General features: G+C 43.1%; 1 protein-coding gene across 1 annotated transcript in view; it reads right to left on the minus strand.

Annotated features, from left to right (window-relative positions):
- Positions 1-200: 200 nt before the first annotated feature.
- The window catches only part of LOC134459533 (thyrotropin-releasing hormone-degrading ectoenzyme-like), a 255,190-nt gene continuing 235,436 nt past the window's right edge, over positions 201-19,954 (minus strand). Inside the window, exons 13-16 of the mRNA XM_063211895.1 lie at positions 17,446-17,613; positions 6,626-6,766; positions 4,382-4,463; positions 201-725 (exon numbers count right to left, since the gene is read on the minus strand). Coding sequence (XP_063067965.1) covers positions 579-725; positions 4,382-4,463; positions 6,626-6,766; positions 17,446-17,613 — 538 coding nt within the window. The 3' untranslated portion in view covers positions 201-578. The remainder of the gene's footprint in view (positions 726-4,381; positions 4,464-6,625; positions 6,767-17,445; positions 17,614-19,954) is intronic.

Raw genomic sequence — 19,954 nt, forward strand, 5'->3', positions numbered from 1 at the left:
TAGGAGGGTCTTTTGTCAAGAAGCTGGACTACCAACTGGGTCATGAACACCATGCAAAAAAACAGAAATCCATGAAGAACAGCAAAAAGAAAAAAAAAAACCTGCAAAGATGAACACCATGCAATATATCTTTTTTTAAATATAAAATCAATTGACTGACAGGTCTTAGATGTGACAGATGTCAGAGTCCAATTCCTCCATCTTGCTCTTCCACCTCTTCCCAAATCCTGGTGTTACCGTATGCTGCTCTAATGTGAGTGAATGCTTCAAGGGATTGTGATCAACTTGCCTGTATACCCAAGACATACAGACAAAAAGACAACAAGTCTTTGCCGTTGAGTGTGTTGGTCAAGGGGAGCGAAAAAAAAGAAATAAGTCATAGTCGACCATTTTTTGGTCTTGAATTGATCAATTCCTTTTCTTTTGTGGTTTGTTGGTTTGTTTGTTGCCAGTTGTGGAGTTGGCCTCTAAATACGTTGGAGATACACCATGCTAGAGAACTGATCTGATAGGGTCTGGTCTGGAAGCGGCCTGGTTGGGCGGGCTGGCTGGCAGGAGGGCTAGCTAGCGTCGTGGGGTTAGCCGTTGGGCGACTTGCGGAGCCACTGGTAGAACTGGCGCTCATAGAGCCGATGCCACTTCACGTTGGCCTCCACGATCTCCACTGCGCGGCCGAACGCCGCCACCGCCCCTCCTCCACTGCTGTTCTGGATGAAGTCCTTCAGCTGGATAGATAGATAGATAGATAGATAGATAGATAGATAGATAGATAGATAGATATATAGATAGATAGATAGATAGATAGATAGATAGATAGATAGATAGATAGAGAGATAGAGAGAGAGATAGATAGAGAGAGAGCACGAGAAACAAGAAATGTGAGAGGACGTGAATGAGACAGAGAGTCCTCAAGTCTTCAATCATGTGCTGTGAAGAAAATGTAGCTTGACACACTTTTCGGCACTGCTTTACATTCCTAATTAGTCTGGGAGTTGAGAAACTCTTGTCCCACGTCCCCAAAAACTAAATTAATGGTATAGTTGGATTGCTCACCATTAGAGATGGCATTTAGGGCTCTTTCACGGGATCCAGATAATAGTGGCTCATTCCTTTCCATTTAAAAAACTGTTCTTTTGAATGGTTTTTAATTATTTATTCAGTGTTAAGAGCATAGCATTTTTGACTCCATCTTTAGGTCATTTTGTCCACACAATAACTGATTGTCTTCCTCCTTCTAAAGACTGTTTCTGCCATTCTCTGAGGAAGACACTTGTGTTTTTTACCATATTGAAGTACTGAAGTGAAGGTAACATGCTCAAAGGGAACAAAAAAATATTGAAAAATGAAAAAGGAGTGGCTCCCAGCTGGGATTTGGTTCTTGGGGCCTTTCAAAAAAATTGATTCATTCACGAATGACACAACAACACTATTCACCATTGCATACTTTAGTCTGTTTGCACAAAAGACAAGACTGTCTTTTTACATTCTGTATGAATGTACCCTATTGAAATCCTTATAAGATGTGAATAGGCACATATGAGATCGATCAAAATAAACAAAATAATACTGCAATAACAGAGAACACTGGGGCAACAACTGAATGCATAACCAAGGCACTAATGAAGTAAGCATCCATCTTTGGTGTGTTGTAAGCATTGTTGAGAGGATCACTTTTAAAGGTAAAGATAGAGGAAGAGGTATACATCATCAAAAGAATAATTTGGAATAATTGGTCTGCAATGTATTATTGCATGTCTTGGTCGTTATTTCATTTTTTTTGTTACGGGCTGTATAGTAATATACCCTACGAATAGAATTTCATTTCCTGAAGGTGAGCAAGTGCTTCCTTCGATAAGCTTGCTGCAGAATACGCGTGCACAGGCACCATTCGTGTATGAATGCGTTAACATGCATATTTCATGTCTATTTAGCACGCGCTAGACACTGCAGCCAAACACGTTCGTTAGTTGCGATACCATCAAACTTGCTGGCAGTTCCAGGCGACTGCTTCTGGTGAAAACGAAATCACAAACATTTATGATCACACTTGCACGTTGCAATTTGAAAAAGTAGCGTGCAAATGTAGGAGAAGTAGCCGTATCGTCTCCTTGCCCAGGGAGTCCTTTTTGTTTTGTTTTCCTTACAGTCTGTGTTCCCAATTTCCGGATCACAATGCTGCTCTCTCTGACCCCTGGATGATATCGCCAGTATTTTGCATGTGCTGTCGGTTGCTTGTGGTGACGTGCGTAATTTACGTCTTGCAGCAAGCGTACCGAGGGCCTTACTCTCAGCAGTGCATTTCTTAATAGAGAAGGAAATGGAGGAAAATGATGTGTCAGTTTCCTGGAGTTGCATAGGACCCACCCAATGAAACCAACTGTTTATACCAGAATTTTCTAAACGATGCATGAAATAAGATGACAATTCTCCTTGTATTTCTTGTATACATTTGAATAGTTCTTAACTACTTTGATGTTAATAGCCAATTTCTTCTTTTGTGCTTTAGACCAGTCTTTTGGGACATGCATGTTTGATTTTTAATACCGGGCCAATTTCACTGGTGTCATTGCTTTGTTGCCTAGCCGGGCTTGGCAAAGAATATAAGAAAGCATTTGTCACTTGGAATAAAATCCAATTTCATATAAGGTGGGCCATAATTACAAATAAATGGGCAATGCTTCTCATTTAAACAGTCACTGATGGGTTGTTCTTTCATTGTATTTCTTTCTTTCTTTCTTTCTTTCTTTCTTTCTTTCTTTCTTTCTTTCTTTCTTTCTTTCTTTCTTTCTTTCTTTCTTTCTTTCTTCCCTACTACACGCCTCTGATTCAATGTCGATGTGACTCAACAGCACACCTGGGGTGTCTGGCATACCATGGCACGAAACAAGGCCTCTATTCAAGGACAAATGGACTTAACCAAGTGACAGAAGCTGGGAGAACTAACTGGGACTCTTGGCACCATAGACGGAGGACCTTGGCAGACCCGAGGACTTCAACAGAGTTCCGCAATCACATACAGATTTGAGAAGAGGGTGGTGGTGGCATTTGGGAAACGCCGACTCATCAAAAAAGTTTGAATTTAAATGTGAGAGTAAATACCTTGTGAGTACCCCTATCCAAGGCAATTCAAAACCTAATCTCTTCGACTGATCAACGGAACGGTATTCTGATTCCGACTGCCGGCAATTCAAATTAAAATAAAAAAAGTACCCGCATACTGAATGCAGAGCTGCATATACTTTGTATTCTAAATATGCTATGCCCATAGATGCATTCCATTAGTCTACCAACCACACTCAGAGGTGATACTGAATGCATAAACAGATGTTTATAAACGATGAGGAGGAAGATTATGTCAGGAGTCCACCCTCCTATAATAAGTAGGCACCGTCTGAAAGCTAAAATGGCTGGTGGAGATGCATCGCAAAACAGACGTCCTTTGCTCTCTCCCCCTAATTACTATGCTTCTGAAGCAGAGGGTTGTTGTTGTCAGTGAGTGACTGACTGCAATGCAATGGATGATCATCATCCTGGATTTTCATTGCGTTTCTTCATTATAAGAGGGGTGCTTGTGATGCATCTCTCCAGGTGCCTTGTTATGAAGTCTGCTATTAAACTAGAGGTTTAGATGAAGTAATTACATTCCCAAGGTCGTGTAGGGGGAAAGTTCACAAAAAGTGGCACTTTTCATACATCGCATACACAGTAAATTCTGCAGTGCTTATTTAACACTTAGAGAGTTGATTTGACATCATTTGGACTCAAATTAACTCGCTAAGTGTTGAATTAACACCACAGTATTTGCTGTGTAGCTTGTGTGAGATCTCCTTTCTTCATCTTCCCAAACTGACATGTTCATATGTTTCTTGCCAATATACACAACATGAATTACTAGAGGACTTCTCAAGGATATATTCAGTTTCAGGTAAACCTCAGGCAGATGGGAAAATGGGCAAACAGACAGAAGTGGGCCTTTTTGGACCTTCGTGGGACACAAGTCAGTCAAAAATGGGCTGTGTCTAAAATTCCCAAGCATGAGTATTGCTTCGCAAGATTGATCAGTGCAGTGTATAGACAGAAGACAAAACTTTAGAGAAGTACCCCTTGCTCTTAAAAAAAACCCTTTATTAATTAACCCATATTTTCATGAAAACAGTATTTTGTACTGCAACTAATGAAAATCACCTACTATTGCTAAGTTGTACAAATTCCCATCAAAACAAATAAAACTTTATTGAATTCTATGATACCAGAGGACTGGTTTTAATGACATTGAAAAGTGGTTACTCTATTTAAAAAGGAATTTAAGACAAAGGCTGAGAATACACCACCGATATGAGTAGCAACAGAAAAGAATGCACTACAATTAGAAGAACCATACCTCAGAGAGTTCCGCATCAGTGTTGAGAAACTCTGTCACCCCACTGATTAGTTTTGAGATCATGAATAAGGCCTCGCCGTACCTGAGAGAAATAGACATAGAGAGAGAAGGAGAATGAAAAAGAGATAGAGAGCAAGAAAGAGTGGGTGACAAACAGAGAGAGGAAAGAGCAGGTGAGAAACAGAGAAATGGGGAGAGAGAAAGAGAGAGAGAGAGAGAGAGAGAGAGAGAGAGAGAGAGAGAGAGAGAGAGAGAGAGAGAGAAAGAGAGAGAGAGAGAGAGAGGGAGAGAGAGAGAGAGAGTGTGTGTTAGAGAAAAAGAGAGAGAGAAGAATGGGGTTTGGAAACACAGACGAGATAGTGTAAAGGTCACCATATCACTCCGCAGAATAGCAATGAGGCCTGACACAAATACAGACAATAACCCTGGCCCGACTCAACAGACCCGAATGCCAAAGTACAATGCATGAATAATGAAGGGAGGCTTTTATCCATAATTCAGAAGTAGAATTTCAAACGACAGCTTAATAGAGTGGCCTGGGACAGCCCGGGATGAGTGCATGCGTATGTGTTACGGCAGGTGAGAGGGTACGCAGGTGTGGGTGACTGTGTGGGTGAGTTGTGGGTAGCTGATGGTGAATGGGTTGTGGGAAGGTGCGGGTGACTGGCTTTTGGGGAGGTGCGGGTGTGCGGGTTGTAGCCAGGCACGGGTGGATGTGCATGGGTGGTTTGCGGGCAGCTGATGGTGGGTGGGTTAAAATGACTGTGAATGGTAGGTGGGTTGTATCAAGATGTGGGTAGATGAGTATGATGGAAGGTCTGTGTGGATTAGAATTGTTGTAGGTCATTTGCGGGGTGGATAGGTCGTGGGCAGTTGGTGGTGAAAGAGTTGTGGCCAGCTGCGGGTGGGCCTGAAGGGTAGATGTTAGATGGTGGTTTGAGGGCAGGTTAGAGGATGTTATTACACTACACTTAGCTGACACTTTATAGCCGACAGTTATTTAGATACAGGTCATTGGAGGAATATGAGGTCAGGTGCCTTGCTCAAGGGCATTTCAGACATTAATGAAGGTATATGGAAACACATTCTACCTGAAAAAGGTGGATTTTCAAACTTGAACCCCTAGGATCCAAAGACCATTTCTACAACAATACCGCCATTGCTTCCCCATGTGTCAAATGACAAGTGCAAGACAGGATGGGGTGTTAAATCAGGTAGGAGATAGATGTTGCTATGGGAAGGTGGGCAGTGGTAGGCACAAGGCAGGAGAGGTTCAGGGGCAGGGTGCAGATAGGTTGGTGGGTTGGGGTAGAGAAGCAAGTCAGTTGCCAGGGGCAGAGGTAGCCAGGCCGCACCCTCCTAGCGACGCAACACCTTCAGATATTGTGCTGTGAGATGGCTCCATCAGCACCTGGTGTTGGGCTGGCTTCCATTAATCCTTCTGACCAGGGAAGCTGACAGAGGACAACAAAGGGGTTTGTTGACCCAGGCCCTGAGAGGGCATGCTAGCCAGGCCGCGTCCTCCTAGTGACGCAACACCTTCAGTGTTCCGTCTAGTCAGGCCAGGAGCAATACAAATATTGTTTCTAAGCTCCAGAAAAATCGGGAACTCCTTCCACTTTGTCAGGAAGCAAAAAAACAGTAGCAAACCATGGGAGGGGGGTCAACCATGCCGTTTGGGATACTTTAATTGTTATGCTCTTGGTCAGACCATGTCTAGAAGAGATTTGAAAGTCAATGATAATCATTCTAGGGCAGAGGTACTAAGAGACTTACTTTGGCCTAATATGGCAGGGCAGTTAGTGTAGTATATAGGTTGTTGAGTTGTTGGGTTGGGGCAGAAGTAATGGACAGTGTTGCCAGATGTGACGCATGATTTCCAAACAAATCCAATTTCAACTATATTCTATTGATTTCTATGCCCATAAATCAACAGAAAACTCTGCCTAATACTTTACCAGATACCCTTTTTACCAGCACCAGATGACTAACTAGCCCAATCTTGCAACACTGGTAAGGACTGACAGGTTGCTGTGTTGGCACATACAAGGGTGTTAGTTTTTGAAAAAAGGTTCGCACACTTCTTTGGATTTTTTCTTCTATAAGTTATTTTTTCTTTTTATTCATTCATTCATTGGCAATGGCGTTTCGACCTCTCGGTCTTCCTCAGATTCACTGACAAACACCTTTTTGTTCAGCACCAGGGATTGTGCACAAGTAACTCTCTACATGCAAGGGTGTTACCTGGCATTCAGGATGTCCCACTTCTCTCTGAAATAGCGCCAGGCCAGGTGTCGTCCGTGGGGATTGCGGCCCACATCGATGATCACGTCTATTACGTCCTGATCAGGAACAAGGTCTGAGCTCAGGGACAGGTTCAGCAGCCTGGAATGCAAACACACGCACACATGCACACCGGCACGCACACACACACACACACACACACGGACGCACACAGACACACACACACACACACACACATGCACACACATGCGCACACAAGATTGGTTAGTGAAAACACACATTAGTGTAATGGCTTTTTTACACAATTAAAATGCTGTGCTGTATCAGTTTGCAGATGTCCGACAGTGTAGGCGGTCAGGTTGTCATACCCATGCGGGTGCTTATGTATGAGCATTTGTGTGAGGGTGGTATGTAAATGCACACATTCATGCATCTCTGTTTGTAAGCACTCTTAAAATGACACTCTTTTAATGTACATGCTAGATCTGAAATTCAATTAAGCAGGTGTGTGCAAAAACACAATGGGGGGGATCCATCCCTGGGAAACAAATTATGGTGAAAAAGAGTGTGCCACAAACACTGACTCATCTCACTTCAGTGTTAAATGTCAAGCAGGGATGACAAGAACAAGGGAAAGGAAGATGAACATTGCGATTAACATTGATGGCAAAACCAATGAGAAAGGAGAGAAGGTTGGCGTCATGAGGAGGACAGGGGAGGGAAGGAAGCTTGTAAGGAACGGAGAGAGGAACACAGTGTGGAATACGAGAGGGGTGGGGACAGGAAAGGGGATGATGGGGGGGGGGGGGGTTGGGGGGGGGGGCATACATTAAGGTGCAGAAGTCTCGCCACATGACACCACTCCGCCACGGTAAACCAGTTTTCCCCATTTGCAATTACACGCCAGGTAATTGCTTTACGGTGGGGCCTTGCGTAAGCCAATATTCTTTCCGTGGGCCACGTTCTTTTTCCTTCCTTTGCTTTCTTTTCCTTCCTTCTGTTTTTTTGTCATTGCGCCCCGAACCGCGTGACTCCGCCGGATTTGATTTCATTTCAGTTCAGCGAGGGGCCATGGACAGCTTGCTCTCAGAACACTTCTGGGAGGAGCACACTTAACACACATACGCACACTTGGACGCAAGCACGCATGCACGCACACATACGCAAGCACACACGCATGCACGTACACACACACACACACACACACACACACACACACACACACACACACACACACACACACACACACACACACACACACACCCAAGCACACACACATGTATGCGTCGCACACACACACACATTCGCACACACACACACACACACACACACACACAAACAAAGACACATACGCATACATAGGCCTACGTACACATACACACACAAGCACATGAACACACACACACCTATTTTTTAACACCGGTATTCGCATAACAACAGAACAGGGAGTGTTATTGTGTGAGAGATCAAATGGGAAGAACTACATAACATTAGAGTGTGTGCGTGTGCGTGTGCGTGTGCGTGTGCGTGTGCGTGTGCGTGTGCGTGTGCGTGTGCGTGTGCGTGTGCGTGTGCGTGTACGTGTGTGTATGTGATATCACATGTTCCAACTAAACAATTAAGTACTAACTTTTTAGATTCATTTTCATGGACAAAATAACTTTCATGTTAATTAATGTAATTGAATTACAATACTGTATACTGCCATTTTATGTAAAATTTGAAATCTATAGTACAAAGTTGACTTTTAAGGTAGGAGAAATGCATTCAGACCCATCAGCACACACTTCCATACCTATGTATGCAGCAAAAAAAAAAGTAAAATAAATAAATCTTTTATTTATTTTATTGTACACCCACACCCACCGACATTCACATAGCCTCCTCTATTGTTCAGAGAAATGCATACGCTCACCTAACCAAAAACCGTGCCGTGCAGCATACATCTTTCATCAGTGTTTCTGGGCTGCTGAGCCAATTATCCAACCCATACCTCCATTGTCAAACACCTCTTTTTTCAAAAGCGGCTATTTCAAATGGACTGCCGATTGAGAACTGAAACCGCTCTCGTAGAACAAAAGAATCAGTCCTTCTGCTCTTTAGATTCCACGAAAACAACATAGGGAGGGAAATAAAATAGGTAGAAAATTAAATAAATAAGCGCACACGCACACACAGACACACAGACACACAGACACACACACACACACACACACACACACACACACACACACACACACACACACACACCAGCAGACCTTTATGGGACTTGACACTCTGGGTGTTTTATATTCCTTTCTACTGGCAGGAGGGTTAATTGGCTATGACAGTTAAATAATTGATAGCTGGAGCTGTGCTGGGCATAATTACATGGTGTGTGTGTGTGTGTGTGTGTGTGTGTGTGTGTGTGTGTGTGTGTGTGTGTGTGTGTGTGTGTGTGTGTGTGTGTGTGTGTGTGTGTGTGTGTGTGTGTGTGTGTGTGTGTGTGTGTGTGTGTGTGTGTGCGTGTGTGCCATGTCAGGATTAATTATGTATGGTGGCCTTGGACAGGTTGAACTGCCAAACAAGTGCTAACTACGATGGACAGCTAGCAACAGGGGTCGGCTTGAGCCAATCACATTGAGCTCTAGCTGAAGCACCAGCCAATCATACAAGAAGTGAAGCAAGGTATTATGGAGTAGACCTGTGATTAGGCCATAAGTGAATTCCATCCATTCCGATCAGGGCCGCTGACAGCCTTGGCTGGGCCCATGACAATGACATATAAAAGACCCCCCCCAACACATGTAATAATGACCCAAATCTGGGTGGTGCATCACTTCGAGCTGCTATACCATACCATATGCTATACCCTTCAAAATGCTTGGAAAAGCAGAACCCCCCCCCCTCCTTACACACACACACACACACACACACACACACACACACACACACACACACACACACACACACACACACACACACACACACACACACACACACACACACACACACACACACACACACACACACACACACACAAGGCATGGCAAGTGAAAATAGAGTAATAATTATTTAAGACATGGCAAGAAAATGCTAAAAGAAAAGGCAAGAAATAAGGAATAGTACAGTAGGCCTATATTAGTCTTTGTGTTCTCTGTAACTTGTCTACAGCACAGCGAGGCACAGTGGTGGAATGTCAGGAGGCTGCTGCCATGGCAACCAGAAGCCGAGAGGGTACACAGTAGACAGTCTTGCCAAGTGGTGGTTGTAGAAGGAAAACATATCCAGTAATTGGTTTGAATCGTGGGAGGGAAGTGTGCCTGGAGATTGTGTCCTGTCCTTTGTGTCTTTTCATGTCCTTTCACCAAGTGATACTCTGTGAAGACCATTTTCATGTTGTGTATACAGAAGTCATGTCAAAAGCACAAATGGCTGATTGATTTAGTTGTACTGGGTATACCAGCACTGCTGGCTGTCTGCTACGCAGGGGTGAAAGTAGAGGGGTGCACACAGGTGCATAGCACCAGTATAAAATGTACTGCTGATGCACAGTGCCGATAAGAGAACAGGTTTAATGCTGCCCTAAGACCCTCATTTGAGAGAAAAGTAAGATCTGCTATTTAAAGGGACACTGTGCAAGATGTTTAGTTGTTTATTTCCAGAATTTATGCTGCCCATTCACTAATGTTACCTTTTTCATGAATACTTACCACCACCATCAAATTCTAAGTATTCATTATGGATGGAAAAATTGCACTTTTCATACACGAAAAGGGGAATCTTCTCCGTTGTCCGCCATTTTGAATTTCCTAAAATGGCCATTTTTAGCTGCAAAAATGACTTTACTTGAACCATACTAGAAACTATTTGTTTATTACTTAGTAAACTTTCCTGTAAATATCAAATTTGGCAATAGGCAGCCCAGTTTCAATGAGCAGCATAGTTGCAGTACCTTTTTTCACCATTTCCTGCACAGTGTCCCTTTAAGTAGAAAACACATACACTACAACCACACAATGTCATTTGACCAGACACCCGAGATATGCATGCAGCGACATAGATCTGTAGTGCAAATGTTTATTTTGTTTGTTTATTGTTTGTCTGCGGGGGGTGTTAACAAAAGAAACAAAAAACACTTGACCACTTTACCCTTGCTGCTACATAAAGCTTGCCAGGTTTTCATAGACTTCAGATCACGTACCGCGATTCTGATCTGATCAGGACTATAACGATTAGTGTTTCCAAATGGCATGGTTAACCCGCCTCCCTCGGCTTGCTACTGGTTGAGGGCTGTGCCGAAGTTTAAACAAAACATTTCTTAGTCCCAATAGAAATGTTTGGTTTCTGCTTAAATCACGTCACTGCCTTGAACACGCCTCTACCCAGGACGGTTGGAAATGCCCAGTTGATTGCCTCCAGACAAAGTGGGTGGAGTTTCCCGTTGTGGAGGGAACGGAATCCTCATACTCAAGCTCCTGGCCCTAGTGTGTGAAGCTGAGCCGAAGATGTTGCGTCACCGCTAGGGCGGAGCCCGGGTAACATAAAGTAGCCTACTGACTGTAGTTTACATGGCTATAAACTGTTCCTGTGCAATGGAGTCACAAGACAAAGCACTACACTCCGTACTACAAACAAGAATCCATATTCACAGAAGTTTCTTGCATGTTGCAGGACATGGTTCAAATCAGCTAATTTAAGGCCTTTGCAGTACAGGAAAGAAATATTAAAAACACAGAGAGACAGGAAAGAAATGAGAAAACTAGAATGCACTCTGAGAGTGCAGACCACCGCCAAGGAAAATGTTTGTTAAAACATTTGACTATGTTACAAACGTTATTTGTTTAAAGTCTGTCTGCCTTGTTTTTGTGGAGTTAGATACTGGAATGATATCATTCGTGTGCCGCAGCTCAATTTGCAGTCACTAGGGGCATCTAGATTTGTACACTAGCAATGATGAAGAATTTTTAATAAAGTTCTGATTCCGGTTCGTGATCCGGATCACCACCAGAATTGGATCACTTGTTCCTTGGGTCATTTCCAACCACTCCACCAAGTTTCATCCAAATCCGTTCAGAACTTTTTTGTGTTATCCTGCTAACAAACAAACAGACAAACAAACAAACAGACAGGCAAACAAACAGACAGACAAACCAACGCGACCAAAAACATTACCTCCTTGGCGGAGGTTAAAAAAAAAAAACTCAACACACACCCAGGAAGTGTCTCTGAAAGGGGGCACTGAAAGACTCCTTTTGGGTCATCTTTCCAATGTGTAGCAGCCGTGTGTCTGTGTGTGTGTGTGTGTTTGTGTGTGTGTGTGTGTGTGTGTGTGTGTGTGTGTGTGTGTGTGTGTGTGTGTGTGTGTGTGTGTGTGTGTGTGTGTGTGTGTGTGTGTGTGTGTGTGTGTGTAACAGGCCTATTTGTGCAGCCCATTCCTCTTACAGCCAGCCGAGTCTGTCCCCCTCAGACAAAGATGTTAAACCTGAGGGACCTGACACAGCCTGGGAAATGGTTTAAATTATGACTGTGTGTGTGTCTGTCTGTGTGTGTCTATGTGTGTGTGTGTGTGTGTGTGTGTGTGTGTGTGTGTGTGTGTGTGTGTGTGTGTGTGTGTGTGTGTGTGTGTGTGTGTGTGTGTGTGTGTGTGTGTGTGTGTGTGCGTGTGCGTGTATTCTCAGATGGTTATGGGTGCTTTTCAGTGTTCATAAGAATGGAGAACTGTGCATGTGTGTGTGCATGTGTGTGTGTGTGTGTGTGTGTGTGCGTGTGCACCTGGTTGTGGGTGCTTGTCTGTGTTCATCAGAATTGATGTGTGTGTGAGTGCACGCGTGTGTGCGCACGTGTGTGTGTGTGTGCGTACGTGTGGGCGCGCACGCGCGTGTCTGTGTGTGTGTGTGTGTGTGTGTGTGTGTGTGTGTGTGTGTGTGTGTGTGTGTGTGCGTGTTATGGGAATATCTTCGCAGCTGGCCGGTGGAGGTGATAATCCTTCACCCACCTCATCCTGCTGTTCCACCAGTGGCAGATTTGTCACACAGCAAGCACTCACATGCGGAATGAACACACACACGCACACACACGCAGACGCACTCACGCAGACGCACACGCACACGCACACACACACACACACACACACACACACACACACACACACACACACACACACACACACACACACACACACACACACACAGACATACACACACACAGACAGACACACACACGCACACACACACGCACGCACATACGCACAAGTACACACACACACACACACACACACACACACACACACACACACACACACACACACACACACACACACACACACACAGTGACGGCTTTGGGTAAAGGGGTAAGCCAGAATTCTGTAGCCATAGTAGCCATAGTAGGTGGGTATGGGGCATGTTCCCCCAGTGGACAAATGTTTGATAAAAACTCGACTCTCTAAGTGTTTCATAAACACTGCACAATGTATTGTGCGCTATCACTCATGGTGGTTTGATGAGGGAGTCAAATTGAGCACAAGAGTGTGCATAGGACTCAAAGTTATTTCTATTTTACCAAGCTATAATCACCAGTCTGTAATGGATTCAGGTCAGGGTGTGAGGTTATTGGTTATCGGTTTTTCAATCTCCATTTATTTGGAACCATGGCGAATGAAGTACTTCACTCAGAGAGTTGATTTTCCATCTTGTATTGAATTATGGCCTGAGTCACGGTCCAAAAGTGATATCACTCAGAGAGAGGTTATAGTTTTCTCATCGATATGCAATATTCTCAGAGATTACTTACTTATTCATGCATGTGATCAATACAGTATAGTGAATAGCCAAAGCACATTCAGGCAGAGGTCTTTCAGTCAGATCATTCTGCAGTATGTGAAATGTACTCGCTAAAACGAAGTGTGTACCTCCTAGAACTTGCTAGGTTTCTCACAGAGGCAACGGCATGGATATGAAATCAAGTCGGGGGAAACAATAGAGCACAATTAAACATGTCTCTCAGTATTGCAGTGAATGATTAGTGTTATAAAGCGGCAATTAAATGTGAAAGTTGCAATTACACTGAAATGGCTTGTCTAGTGATGTGTGTTCATCCACACTTTGCACCACATTGTACTATGTATTATTACTTTGTATCAGTTTTGGCTCCTGGGAGTTCAGATGTGACGCAGCAGTTAATCTTTGTCTAAGATCTGGCTGCTTTAATTGTCCTTGTGAATGAAATAAAAATGTAAAGCCCCCCCGGTAGAGTGTAGGACTTCCTACATCGCAGAATACAAAATAACAAAGTGTGTGACAACTGGTGGTATTAGGCATTCAGCCATTACTTTAAGAAAGGAGTTTCTATTGGAATTAAGCTTGTCATTGCATGGGGCGACACACTGCAACAAGGACTAGTTTGGTGTTTCCAAACATTTGAATTAAAATGGCACTGAAATGAATAATTTAAGTGCTTCCAAAGAGAAATGTAATAAAACATATGCTTCTAGTTAAGGGCTGTGGTGAGTCCATTACAAGAGCTCTAGGTTTTCATTTCATGCAACGTCCCTCTTCTCTATTGCCCTCTCCTCTCCTCTCCTCTCCTCTCCTCTCCTCTCCTCTCCTCTCCTCTCCTCTCCTCTCCTCTCCTCTCCTCTCCTCTCCTCTATTCTTCACTTCACTTCACTTCAATTTCCAGCCTCCTTCCACAAAACCTCAGCTAATGAAATGGATTATCCATCTATTGGAGTCCTGCTTGTGGTTGAATGGTGAGACAAGGTCCAAATATTTGAATGAAAACATCACTGATTCGAGTACTTTTGTGTGCTATCAAAGAGAAATGTAGGCATCATACACTTTAGGGCTGTGGTGAGTCCATTAAAAGACCTCAGGTGGGTGTTCATTCCTTTCACACTCTATTCTCTTCTCTCCTGTGCCCTTATCTCCTCTCCGCCAGCCTTCACTTTTGTCCTCCACCCTTCGCTTCTATTTCTAGACCCCTTCCACCATACTTCAGCTAATTTAAATGGAATGGATCATCCATCGCACTTCAATCGCACTGCCACACTTACACTAAGTGTTCTGTTGCTAAGGCAATCAGCGTTTGACTGACAGGGTTGAGAGGGCTCTATGCATCTCCAGATACATTTATTTAAGCTCATGGCAAGAGCACGTCATCATGACATTACCAGAACAAGGGGGCTGTGTTATGAGTGATTCATTCAGGGGACACTGGGAGGTAAGCAAAATCTCAATTTTGTTAACTGCTGAAAATTGCTTGACTCGTTTGAACCTCTACCGTAGGAGCCACGGATTGGGTACCATGCCTTATTGACTGCACTATGCAAGGTCCTTTCAAGGTCAATCTCAATTAATCACCCACACCTTCAATGTCCTAGGAAGTTGAATTGTATGCACATGGGGGTGGGGTTTCCCAAAGCTCAACATTAATTAAATTCATAACATTGGGTTTTTGGGATTGATATTTGAAGAGGTGAGAGTACACATACTGTATGTGCATAGAGTATACAGTATATTGTGAGATGTCTGGTGATAATTTTTCATCATTGTTTACAGGACCACAAGCTGTAAGCTTCCATGACCATTCGATTCAATATCGATTTCTTATGGCAGCGATTCGATTATTTTCGATACTTAAGAATGCCCCACGATACGATATGATTTGATTCTATTCGATTTTCCACAATTACTTTTCCAACTTCTATTATATTGCACAATTAACAGCTAGGGCATTGGGCAGGGGCCAGCGATTCAATTATTTTCGATACTTAAGAATGGCCCATGATATGATACGATTCGATTCGATCATCGGCCGTAGGATCAATGCATCGATACATTTCCATTATTATTTACACCCCTACTACGTATATTAGGGTTTTTCACATTAAGCATTTTAGGATGTCCAACAACTTCCTGTCAGTGGGAGAGTTGCTAGGCTATGGTCTTGAAATGAGGTTGGTGCGAAAGCTAGGCAAGAAAATTCTTGGGAACTTTCCAGAGCATGAAAGTGGGGGTGCTGCAAGAAAGCTCTTTAAAAGCTCCCAGTGAAAACTTTAGACAGCACTCGACAAAACAATACATAATAAAAAAGACTTGTTTCATGAATAAAGTAGGTCGCTTCATTGTTTATGTACCACGCAGGGCCAAAGACTTCTGTTTCCCGCTCGACCCACTCTGAAATAACATTGTTGGCCCCTTTTGTTTGCATTTTAAAGTGCGTTGAGACTTGTATATTAAAAAAAACAAGCACAAACAGAAACACTGGAATTCATGCGAAACAATGACTGAACAGAGACATTGGTGTGCGAAAGTGTGTTGGGCTGAGATCACTGGCTTAAAATGAAACCCACAAACGCTAAAAATAAAATAGCACAGCAGGAGTGCACAGCTCTTGCCTGTTATAATTGACACAAGTGGAACTGCTACATACTCAGCGCAGGCAGGCCAACTTTGGTCCCTAGAGCCCCAAATTTTAAAGTGTGTAACAGTTCACCTGTTCTGACTTGAGTCGGCGGGGAGGGAAGACTGTATGGTACAGTAAGAGTCACTTATTTGCTTCCTTTTCCGTGCACATACCTTGTGACCTTCATGAAATGTCTTTAGTGCTTAAAGCTCAATTCTGTGAGAAGCAGTCATGGTGCAGTCAAACAAAATGTTACAAACAAAAATAAAAGAGCTCCTACTGTAAGAACAAGGAGGACTCTGAAGAGTGAGGGGAGGTAAGCAGGGGTGGAAAAGTAACTTATTACTTTTACTCAATATTGTACTTGAGTAGCTTTTATGAATACTTTGTACTTTTTAAGTAAATTTTTAAATGAATACTTTTACTTGTACTTGAGTACATTTTGACCCAAGTACTTTACTCAATTACACTGGAACCTGGCCTGAGTACTGAGTAAAAAAAAATGACTGAGAGACAAAATACCATGCACAATAATGCCACAATCCGCCAGAAATGAAAGATTGTGCAGGATGGCACACAGCATTTCCACTATTTTACTATCTTGTATCAATGTATTGGATGATGGCTGGTGCCAAGCAAGAGATAGAGGTATTGGAGGACGATATTCAAGAAAAATAAACATGACATTCTCAAGAGGAAAGCTAATTAAAAGTAACTAAGTACTTTTTACTCAAATTACATTTTAAGTGAAGTACTTTTTACTTTTACTTGAGTAGATTTTTAGATAGGTACTTTTACTTCTACTTGAGTAGAATTTAGGCAAAGTAAAGATACTTTTACTTGAGTACACATTTTCTGTACTCTTTCCACCTCTGGAGGTAAGTAAGAAGAAAGGTGTGAAGGTGAATAAAAGTATGGGGAGCTTGTGCATGTTGTGCCGATAATAGGAGGTGTCCAAAAAAGGGTACAGGCAATAAGGTGAAAAGGTGTCATAGTAGGTGGACTTTGACTTTGCTGACTTGCAAATCAAGTTTTCCACACACTTCCATTCAGCTCTTTTGGCATTTGGAACGGACTTTATTTTGTCAAATCACACACTTTCTTTTATTTGAACGAGTGAGATGGGCAAGGGCCAATCACATTGCATCACGTACCCACAAATACTGTGCAGGAGTGAAATCAGTTCTCATTTAAGAAATATATGGAGCAGGCCCAGCCGTGGCTCAATCAGCTGGGCACTGGACTGCTACACGGGCGACCCGGGTTCGATTCCCGACCCGAGGTAATTTCTCGATCTTTCCCCGCCTCTCTCTCACCCATTCTCTTTCTGTCCCACTTTTCACTGTTCCGTCTAAATTTTTGTTCTGTTGAAAAAAAAAAAATATATTTTTAAAAGAAAATATATGAAGCAGAGCGATGTGAAGTTGGGCTCTTACCTGTTGAGGAGGAAGCTGTTGTCGCTGCAGGTGAGTGCCTCCAGGAGGACCTTCTTCTCGGAGATGGCCGTGGAGGAGTGGAACTTCATCCAGATGAACTCCCACACGTCCTCGTCCATCAGAGACACGCCAGTGCAGTACACAATGTCCCGCACGTTAGGCGGGATCCTGAAGAGGACGAGGAGAGAAGGAAGGGTGAGAGAGAGGAGAAACAAAGGGAGGGGGGAAGAGAAAAAGAGAAGAGGTGAGATTGTATGAAAGAAAGAGAAAGAGGGAAAACAGGCTGCAAATTGAGTGGAATTAAAAAATGAAACGAAAACATGAAAAGATGTGCTGCATGCTCCCGATGCTGCTATGTACACGTATCAACTATTGAGAGCTTTTCCTATGTTACCTTCACTAATCATCACTGCATGACAGCATCTGGCATCGCTGCTTCGCTTGCCAGGCTTCAGTGTTAGACCTCAGTTTTAGGATGAAGTGGGGGGGTGGCTATTCAGAGATTTTTGTCCGGGGCCCAGCCAAACCTGTCAGTGGCCCTGCTGCTATGTACACGTATCAACTATTGAGAGCTTTTCCTATGTTACCTTAGCTAATCATGACTGCATGACAGCATCTGGCATCGCTGCTTCGCTTGCCAGGCCTCAGTGTTAGACCTCAGGGAGAGGAGGAGAGGAGGGGGGCGCTATTCAGAGATTTTTGTCCCGGGCCCAGCCAAACCTGTCAGCGGCCCTGCTGCTATATACACGTACCAACTATTGAAAACTTTTCCTATGTTACCTTACCTACATCACTGTACGACAGCATCTGGCATTGCTTGCCAGGCATCAGTGTTAGACCTCAGGTAAGAATTCACTGCTACTTAATTGTCTTGTGTTGTGTATTCAGGCATGCAGGCTTGTTCTCTATACCATTTCACTAAGTCTAACTTTTGTTCAAGTTTATCCCACTGAAAGTGCTGATGTTTCTTCATTTTTATGTTTTTCCATAAAAAAGGAAAGTCAACATAATTTGAGAGTTTGTGGAGAATTGTTCAGTCGCAGTAAATGAACAGCTTGTGCCTCGCCTGCAGAAACACACTAGGAATTTAGGAAGTTGGGAAAAAAAAATGAAAAGCAACATAAAAACTTTTTTTTTCTTTACATCTTTACATTGCTGTAGAGAGAACAAACTTTAATGAATAAGATCCCTGTTTATGCCTGTGCCCACCCATGATGTCCTTCAGCTGGCGATCGAAAAACCTCAGACAACTAAGGCCATATCTCCTCTCCGAGGACCAGCTGTTTTAATGGAGAGTTGAGGTAAAGAGAACAGAGAGGTATATGAGGACGGAGTCGTCTGGGGACAATTGGTGGAGGCAGCATTGTTCAAATGCGGCTCCCTTTACTCTGACTGTCTGAGATAGGAGGAAAGTAATAGGTCTTCTATTCATGGCTGAACAGAAACAATGCGGATGCACTCCTGTGTTTCTAGGAGATGTAGTCACATTTGCACAGAAAATTCTCTCTCTATCTCTCTCTCTCTCTCTCTCTCTCTCTCTCTCTCTCTCTCTCTCTCTCTCTCTCTCTCTCTCTCTCTCTCTCTCTCTCTCTCTCTCTCTCTCAGACACACACATATACACACGCATGTACGCACGCACACACACACACACACACACACACACACACACACACACACACACACACACACACACACACACACACACACACACACACACACACACACACACACACACACACAGAAATATATCTGCATTCAATTACCGACACTGATGCATCTTGCAGCAAAACACAATTATGCACAATGCAGACAAAACTCTTCATTGAGGTTACTCAACAGTATGAGCCACACCTTTCTACCGCTTTTGATAAACTACAATGTAAAAAAATAAATTAAATATCTGTTCTATGAAATATGAATATTTGGTAACACTTTATTTTAGGGATACATCTATTAGCAGTAATACACACAATGTGCCTGTATAAGTAACTTGTAAGGCATGTACTAAGCAAAATCACACATTTGTTAGGCATGTATTCGCAAATGTCTTGTTCATGCACAATAATGGATTTATTACCAATTTAACCTTAGTAAGGACCTAGTAGGCCTTGGCGTTTACTTAGTACATGCCTTACAAGTTACTTATGCAGGCATTAACATTGTATGTATTAGTGCTAATAGATGTATCCCTAAAATAAAGTGTTACCGAGTATTTTTATCTGACAAGGGTAACGGCAAGGTCAAACCCCTTGGTCTGTTTTATGTTACCATGTCTTCATTGCCTCAGAATATGTTAAGGTACAGTAAATACATATGTCCTTCTTCTGTCCTTCTGTGATCATGTGTGCCATTGAGAGAGAGCCTGTTAAAGCTCTTAAAGCTCATACAAGCTTCTGACTCAGTCTGCTTCAGTGAACCTCAGGGGCTGGAAACGGCCGCTGCAAAGAGCGTCCTAAATGTCCCCTTTGGGGCCGAATGATAAGATCTTTGTGCGTGCGTGCGCGCGCAT

The sequence above is a fragment of the Engraulis encrasicolus genome, chromosome 12 (assembly GCF_034702125.1).
Source record: "Engraulis encrasicolus isolate BLACKSEA-1 chromosome 12, IST_EnEncr_1.0, whole genome shotgun sequence".
Lineage (NCBI taxonomy): Eukaryota > Metazoa > Chordata > Actinopteri > Clupeiformes > Engraulidae > Engraulis > Engraulis encrasicolus.